Source organism: Oncorhynchus masou, chromosome 1 (assembly GCF_036934945.1).
Source record: "Oncorhynchus masou masou isolate Uvic2021 chromosome 1, UVic_Omas_1.1, whole genome shotgun sequence".
In the NCBI taxonomy this organism is placed as follows: Eukaryota; Metazoa; Chordata; class Actinopteri; order Salmoniformes; family Salmonidae; genus Oncorhynchus; species Oncorhynchus masou.
This window is the reverse complement of record NC_088212.1, coordinates 13,306,461-13,314,550: the sequence shown is the minus strand read 5'-3', so window position 1 is coordinate 13,314,550 and position 8,090 is coordinate 13,306,461. Positions and strand designations below refer to the sequence as shown.

The 8,090-nt window shown below is 41.8% G+C and overlaps 1 protein-coding gene across 3 annotated transcripts; it reads right to left on the bottom strand.

Annotated features, from left to right (window-relative positions):
• Positions 1-4,786: 4,786 nt before the first annotated feature.
• Positions 4,787-7,695, bottom strand: LOC135518210 (probable gluconokinase). 3 transcript variants are annotated; one of them, XM_064943237.1, is made up of 5 exons: positions 7,557-7,695; positions 7,254-7,284; positions 6,552-6,638; positions 6,123-6,166; positions 4,787-5,299 (listed from the first exon to the last, which is right to left on the bottom strand). In XM_064943237.1, the coding sequence occupies exons 1-5, from the start codon at positions 7,592-7,594 to the stop codon at positions 4,930-4,932; spliced, it is 570 nt and encodes a 189-aa protein (XP_064799309.1). In that variant the 5' UTR covers positions 7,595-7,695; the 3' UTR covers positions 4,787-4,929. The 3 variants fall into 3 exon arrangements, with proteins under 3 accessions (XP_064799309.1, XP_064799395.1, XP_064799477.1); XM_064943323.1 differs by having other exon boundaries at positions 4,787-5,281; XM_064943405.1 differs by lacking the exons at positions 7,254-7,284; positions 7,557-7,695 and adding an exon at positions 7,160-7,247.
• Between the last annotated feature and the right edge of the window lie 395 nt (positions 7,696-8,090).

Here is an 8,090-nt window from a genome sequence, read left to right as displayed (position 1 = left end):
TAGGGGAGCAGTTTTACACCTTCATTGTTTTAGGGGGGCCAGTTTTACACCTTCTTTGTGGTATAGACTAGGGAGGCCAGTTTTGCCACTTCATTGTGGTATAGACTAGGGAGGCCAGTTTTGCCACTTCATTGTGGTATAGACTAGGGGAGGCCAGTTTTGCCACTTCATTGTGGTATAGACTAGGGGAGGCCAGTTTTGCCACTTCATTGTGGTATAGACTAGGGGAGGCCAGTTTTGCCACTTCATTGTGGTATAGACTAGGGAGGCCAGTTTTACACCTTCATTGTGGTATAGACTAGGGGAGGCCAGTTTTACACCTTCATTGTGGTATAGACTAGGGGAGGCCAGTTTTACACCTTCATTGTGGTATAGACTAGGGGAGGCCAGTTTTGCCACTTCATTGTGGTATAGACTAGGGGAGGCCAGTTTTACACCTTCATTGTGGTATAGACTAGGGGAGGCCAGTTTTGCCACTTCATTGTGGTATAGACTAGGGGAGGCCAGTTTTGCCACTTCATTGTGGTATAGACTAGGGGAGGCCAGTTTTGCCACTTCATTGTGGTATAGACTAGGGGAGGCCAGTTTTGCCACTTCATTGTGGTATTGACTAGGGGAGGCCAGTTTTACACCTTCATTGCGGTATAGACTAGGGGAGGCCAGTTTTACACCTTCATTGTGGTATAGACTAGGGGAGGCCAGTTTTGCCACTTCATTGTGGTATAGACTAGGGGAGGCCAGAGGGAGGTGCTCATTTTGGAAGTGGGCTGCTCAATTGACTGTTACATGGAGCCGGCCTTTGCTGACAAGTTTCTTCAATAGCAGCCCCTCGTATCAAGCTGCAGTATCACGCTTGCACAGCCTTGGATATGAGTGCAAGCTTGTAGCACTGATATTGATGTAGCAGTGATGTCCAATCAAGAATAAGTGTGCCTGTGGCTTTAGATTTATTCCCATTTGATAATACAATGACTCACTATGTAGCTCTATTTACCTCTATGTAGCTCTGTGCATTTTATTAACTCTTACAAAATGTACTTTTGACTTGCGTGTTATTTCATGGTTATTATAGGCTATGTTGTTTTATTGCCTAATGTTCAAACCCTCATAGTATGTTCTTTGTGCTCCTACGGTCAGGCTTATATATGGAGGATGAAGTGTTTTTCTTTCCAAACCCCATGTTTCATATATTTCATGTCTTTAATGTATTCATTGTACAATTTAAATGTATTAATTGTACTGCACCACTGAAACTGGCTAGTGTAACAAAAACCATGGGCTCTGTCCACCACTGGAGAGCACTGTTGACTCAACGCTTCTGCCTCCTTGAGAGAAAATATACAATTCAGGAGCCATTGAAGTACTGTACATTCAAAAAACGGGAGCAGGAATGGAATCTTAATAATATACCAGAATGGATAGAGTAGAATGTTGTAGAGTGCTCAGCAAAGCAATTACTGAAGTCACTTTCTTAGCACATTGCCAGTATGGTGATGATACCAACTGCCTTGGAAAATTGTAGCCTTCATCTTTTTGATTTCAGCATTTAATTTGTATTCATTCTCCTGTGTGCTGGTTAATAAAGTGAAATGGAAAAAAACAAGATTGCTTTGTGTGTATTAGTCTTTGTCAACAAACTGCAAAGCCATGGTCATTCCTGATGTAGACATGGTGGCAATTTTAGCATGTACATCTTGGGGTAAAAAAAAGTTAAGTGCATGCAGGCAAAGCCACTATACAACACTAAACAATACATTAATTGCATTATAACGGTGACAAACGGTGCCCACAAACTGTTAGGGCCTACAGTACAAAAACCTGTCCCAACAGCAGTCCCAACACCTTACCACTGCTACTCCTGGCTATCAGCGGGGCCTTGTCTGGCAGCGAATAGGTTTATTCAGCCTCATTTACTGCCTTAAAAAAAACAATATGGCAGACTTTTGTTAAATGTGGTTTCTAATGACAATTGAGATGTACGAACTATGGCATAAGGGGACGACAAGCGTATAAGAAGCAAGCCGTAATTTCGATTCAAGACAATGAGCGAGCTAGGACGGACGTAGTCAACTATTTGTTTAGCACTTTTGAAATATACAGTGACAGAATTTGGAACGTGGGCCGTTCTTAGTGTTCTCCCTGTACACCAAGTCAGAACCGTAGGATAAATAAAGGGGGCATATAAGCAGAAAATAAAAGCCATTACAATATTCAATGATTACATTTCTCTAAAACAGGTTACAGGCTACATGTGCGCCACCAAGTCAGAACAGTAGATGAAATTAAGAGGGTAAATAGACCAAATTATTAGGGTGAGGCACATGGGCAACTAACATCTTACTACACAACATACACTTAGTATTACTTTCTTAGCTACAGTATACATATCTCCCTGGCATATTACATCATTTATGCAGCAATATACACTACATTTTTGGACTCACCTTGTTGTGCTGTGCTCACTTGAACAGGAAGGTGGATCGGCGGATGTTCGTGGGCAAATTTTGTCATCAAAGTCTGCCATTCTCTGGATTTATTGTGCTTTCAAAACAACTGGGAACTCGGAAAAAACAAGGTTGAATCATGATGATGTCATTGGTCTTCGGGTCGTGGCTCTGGGAAGAGGCCGGATTTACAATTCCAGAGTTGGATGACCGTTCAAAATGTGTTTATTCCCGACTTCCCAGTTGTCTTGACCTCACTGAAGTCAAGTTTTCGCAGTTCCGAGTTAACAGTTGTTTTGAGCACGGCACAAATCATGCTTCATTGACAGCATGGCCAATATTGAATGTTTATCATTTTCAATTTGGAAAAGAGACCCTTCATCCCAGATTTGGGACGACACAGCCACTGTCACTGATTCCTTCCAAACCCCTCATTGTTGAATTTGCGATGGAGGAGTGGGCCAACCTGGTCAAGAACTATAGGAAACGTATGATCTCTGTAATTGCAAACAAACTTTTCTGTACCAAATATTAAGTTCTGCTTTTCTGATGTATCAAATACTTATGTCATGCATTAACATGCAAATTAATTACTTAAAAATAATACAATGTGATTTTCTGGATTTTTGTTTTAGATTCCGTCTCTCACAGTTGAAGTGTTCCTATGATAAAAATTACAGACCTCTACATGCTTTGTAAGTAGGGAAAACCTGCAAAATCGGCAGTGTATCAAATACTTGTTATCCTGACTGTATAACGTGATTTGACGTAATTTTATATGTGGCCAATGAGTTTGAGTCTTCTTGAATGGGCACTTCTAATGTAACTCTTAGGCAGCACCCAAGGGGCTAGAATTTTCGACGTCTACCCTTAGACTTGGCGGTGATGTAGTGTCCCCATGAGTGACACAGCACTGAGCCAATCACGGCGCAACGCTCCGTATTTTCTGCTGTCTTTCCCCACCACTACAGAAAGCAGGACCTTGGGAAACCCTCTTCTTCACCACTGCCTTGTAGCACATCTAGATGTCCAGCAGATGGGACTATATATCTGATCTGGAGTTGCAGTTATGTGCATTGCAACTTTTCATTTGGAATTGATCATACACAGTGAGAAATTCTCATCCAATGGGTTTTGAGAAGGAAGAAAGTAGAGAGGATGCGAGGAATCAAGGAAACACAATTGAGATTCTCACATGGTCTTACGCTGTTTTGAGGTTTGTATACCGAAAAGGTATAGATACTGTAAGTGTAGAAACACTGGTGTGTGTATATGTGTGGACGTGTTTAACTATACTTGTTGGGAACATGAGTCCCCACAAGAATAGTAAACTAACAAAAAAAATTACCAACTGGGGACATTTTGTTAATCCCTACAAGGTCAAATACTATTTCTAGGGGGTTTAGGGTTACGGTTAGAATTAGTGTTAAGGGTTAGGAGCTAGGGTTAAGGTTAGGTTTTTGAGTTAAGGTACGGGTTAGGGAAAATAGGATTTTGAATGGGACTGTATTGTGTGTCCCCACAAGGTTAGTTGTACAAGACTGTGTGATATGAGAGTAGTGGTGGGGAGTTTACAAGGATTAGAGGCTCCTGAAATACCCTTGTTGGGGGAGGGAGGTGAATCATTCCCCTGAAACAGCTCTATGATTCTGTGGGGACTTCCCAAGAGGCCCTTACTAAACCCTCTTTGATGCTATGGGCGATAGATTTCTAATTTAGGTTTCTAATGGGGGTAACCTCCCATCCATGACATTTGGCAGGCAGGCATTGTTACAAAATAGTGTGCAGGTCTGTGTCACCATTTAAGAATGGTTATACTGTATTGACCAAGAAACACTTGGAGGAAAGACATCCAGGCAGAAATTACTGAGAGCTTCCTCAACTGGTGTGACCTGGAAACACTTGCCCTGAACCGAGTAAGATGGAGGACATTCGTCAACAGCTTATGCTCCTTTCAGGAGCTATGAGCATATATCAAGTAAGTCATACTGTATTGTAATACTATTTAATATTGTATTTAACCTTTATTTAACTAGGCAAGTCAGTTATGAACAAATTCTTATTTAAAATGACGGGCTACCCCGGCCAAACCTGGACGACGCTGGGCCAAGTCTGCGCCTGCCTATGGGACTCCCAATCACGGCCGGTTGTGATAAAGCCTGGATACGAACCAGGGACTGTAGTGATGCCTCCTGCACTGAGATGCAGTGCCTTAAGATTGCTGCACCACTCGGGAGTGGCATTACTAATGCAATGTTTTCAAACATTTCCCTCAACTCCGCTAGTTTTTCTAGACCCAAGCCTATTGGATTAAAAAACACACTCAATAGAGATCTAGCATGTCATATAATCAGAAACAGATTTATTGTGCTTTGTAAAATGAAATAATATAAAAGTCTGACATGATATGTAAGTGTTTTCTAGCACACAGTGCAGTCCAGTATGTTATCTTTGATTTGAGAGTCCATGACATTATGATCTGTGGTTATGAAAGTTGGCGGAGATGCTCCTGTATCTCCCTGCAGATGTCATCAGTGCTCCTCCGGATATCAAGCAGCAACGCCTTCTCCTCTTCCGCCGGTGGCTCCAGAACATCAAACTGAGAGCGCAGGAGACCAGGCTGCATGAAATGTCCCCTCCGGGCCACCATCCTTGCATGGATCAGATCATATGTCCCATACAGGAAGAGGAACCAGACGCCGGGCAGGCTGCACATGTGCAGGCCTGCTGTGTCCGAGCTGTAGGTCAGGGCCTCGGAGCCAAACAGCAGAACCTGCCTGTAAAGTCGCCTCAGAGCTGAACACACCATGATGGCATCGCCCCCTGAAGACCTCTCCCTATTGAAGACAGACCCACTTCCAACATTATGAGATAATGACGACAAACCAGAAGTGTCCTTACGAAAAACAAAATTGCAGTCAGAGTGCCGTATAACTGCTGTACACTGCAGTATAACTGCAGTTAGAGTGCAGTATAACTGTAGTATGTTGCAAATACTGCGTCCAAAATAGCAAAGAAAATTTTACTGCAGTATTTTCCAGTTCAACTGAAGTTATTCTGCAATTACTGCGTCAGAAATACCACAGTCGAATGCAGTGACTGCAGTTTCAAAACTGCAATCTTCTTTTGTAAGGGTGGAATTTTCTGTGCAAAAGTCTGTATCATGATACACACTGCACATCTAACAACAATGTTATACAAACATTTAAGAACCCTTAAAACAGGTATAAAACACAGTGATTACATGTGACTGCGGAGAGTTTTCATCAGATGAAAATGGACAACCTCCATGTTGAAAACCACTAGCGGGATCAGGAAGGAGGAGCGTGTGACTAACTGGGAAATTGAGAAGGCGGATTACTAGGAGAATCTGAGTCCGGAAGGGGAGCAGATCTCTTTGAAGTCGTCACACAGATTCTAAGTGAGAGCTGTCACTTTCATCTCTCTCTCACTCCCTCCCTCTGTACCTCCCTCTCCCCATCTTCATCTCATCTGATTTTAAGAATGCATTTCTGATCTGGTGTTTTTTTCTCGCATTCTTTCCATCCAGCTCTATCATATCAGCCTTTGCGATAGATTTGAGACTGTTCCATAAAAAAAGAGATTGTGACTAAATGTTTCACTATGTGTATTTGCATATATAATAGGTATAAGGATGTGTACGTAGCCTATAATTACCTTTGAATGACATCATGCAGTTTCAGCAGCCAAGGCAGTCTGTCCTGATGAATTAGAATAATCAGACACAGATGAGTCACAAGATCAGTTTCAGATCAAAATACTGAAACAGAATCAGAGTCCTGTGTTGTGATTTCCAGCCAACATAACAAGCCAGCTCTATCTCCCCATATCCCTGTCACTGATTGTCTCTATCTCTCTCTACAAGGGGCATTGGCTCTGAGTATCAGCCAACAGGGCTACATAACAGAGGTAAGCCTTAGTGAACTCACTCATGCACATCATATTTACTTTGGACATCATAAATGACGGAACTTGATGAAAGAGCTCCCTTTGACACGAAGTGAAGGTTGAGTTATTCAAACACTGCGTAGAATAATCAGAGGCGTGATGATAGCCTAAGAGAAGTGATGTGAGTGATTTGGTCACCTGGTCAGTCAGAGGCTCCCCGCGAGCCATTTTGTCAACGTTTTCCTGCGGGTGAAAGTCATCTCCCTCGTGAAGAGGCCACCCGAGCTGAGAACAGAGACACAGGTGAGTGGAGTGCCAAACCAGACCTGGGTTCAAATACATGATTATTTAAGTATTTGTATTTTAAATACTTATTTTCTGTGTATTTTAGCTAGTATTTTTAAATACACTGGCCAAATCAACTACCGCTACTTATATTTGAAGTATCTGAATGCCTACTTGTGAAACCCAATACTCACAAACCAAATACTCAAATACTTTTTTCCAAATACATTTCAAATAAGCCTAAATACCCTGCCCTAAACATTTTACAAAAAGGCAAATGTTTATATACAATATGAAGTAGGCCTATGTTTTCAATAACTAAATTATTTAGGCATTTGGAGAAAGTGTGTATATTTCTATTTCAAATAAACAGCCCAAAACAAATACTTCAAATATAAGTAGTTGTAAATATATGCAAATACTTCCAAATACATTACAATATTCAACTACTTATTTTTCAAACAATCTTTGTTTAAATGATTTGTTCAAAATGTATTTAATAGCAATTGAAATACAGTAACCTAAATAGTATTTGAACCCTGGTCAGCAGAGACACAAGTGGGCGGAGTGCGCTGAATCCCAGGTCAAAGTTTGAGAGCACCGTTCAATGTTTACCCTGTGTGACAGGAAGGCCCCTAGTGTCGTCCTGTGTGGGAGAGAAAAAAACATTAAGGCTCGGACAGTAGCTACAGTAAGGCTAACCAGGCCAATATTACGATTCTCATAAACCGATAATACACATAACCTAAACAGACTGATTTCACTGCTATGATGCGCGGTTCCACAGGGAAATAGTACATCCATACATAGGCCAGTCTAGGATATTCCAGACTGCCGCTCACTGGTGAGATCTAGAATACGATATATAGTAGGCTACTGTGTGCTCCACAAACGATAAACTAAAACAAGGACACCTACTTTCCGCAACCAGACACTCCCATTATAACATATATCATTTCGCTGGGTGTCAGTATGGCCTGATGCCCAGGCGAAGCCCAGACGCTCCAATGTAGATCATATATAGGAAAACAGCTCTGCCGGTTGTTTTGGTATTGAGCGTAATGACGCAATACATGTCTTGCCTGACGCCTGTCCCTTTCAGTTTAAAGCGACAGTACACGTTTCAAAACCAAATTGGACGCGGCGAATCATATGGCACAAATACATAGTAATTAGTTTTCAATTTTTATGTGAATGACGAAAGAGATTTAATCGTTTGAAATCTATGTCCAAAATGGATAGACATGAAAATAGATCCAGTACTCGTAGTCGTTGGACAGGATCAAGTCCGTATGGATGGCCCAAGTTTAGCTACATGAGACTATTGTTTTGATATAACAATTGCTGAAGCATGTGGTTATTGGCTCACCCCCAGAGACCTATAGCCTAAGCAGTGGTGTGGTAACTATGCTATGGGTCACTTGAGGCGTCAGCCATGTTCATCGCAGCTGG

Bases quoted from the DNA above. Each gene is read 5' to 3' on its own strand.
- LOC135518210 (XM_064943237.1), bottom strand. From the start codon at position 7,594: ATGATATATGTTATAATGGGAGTGTCTGGTTGCGGAAA. The intron at 6,639-7,253 runs GTAAACATTGAA...CTCTGTTCTCAG, and splicing joins GGGCCTTCCTGTCACACAGG to CTCGGGTGGCCTCTTCACGA. The intron at 5,300-6,122 runs GTAATTATAGGC...TAATGTTGGAAG, and splicing joins CTGCATGATGTCATTCAAAG to TGGGTCTGTCTTCAATAGGG.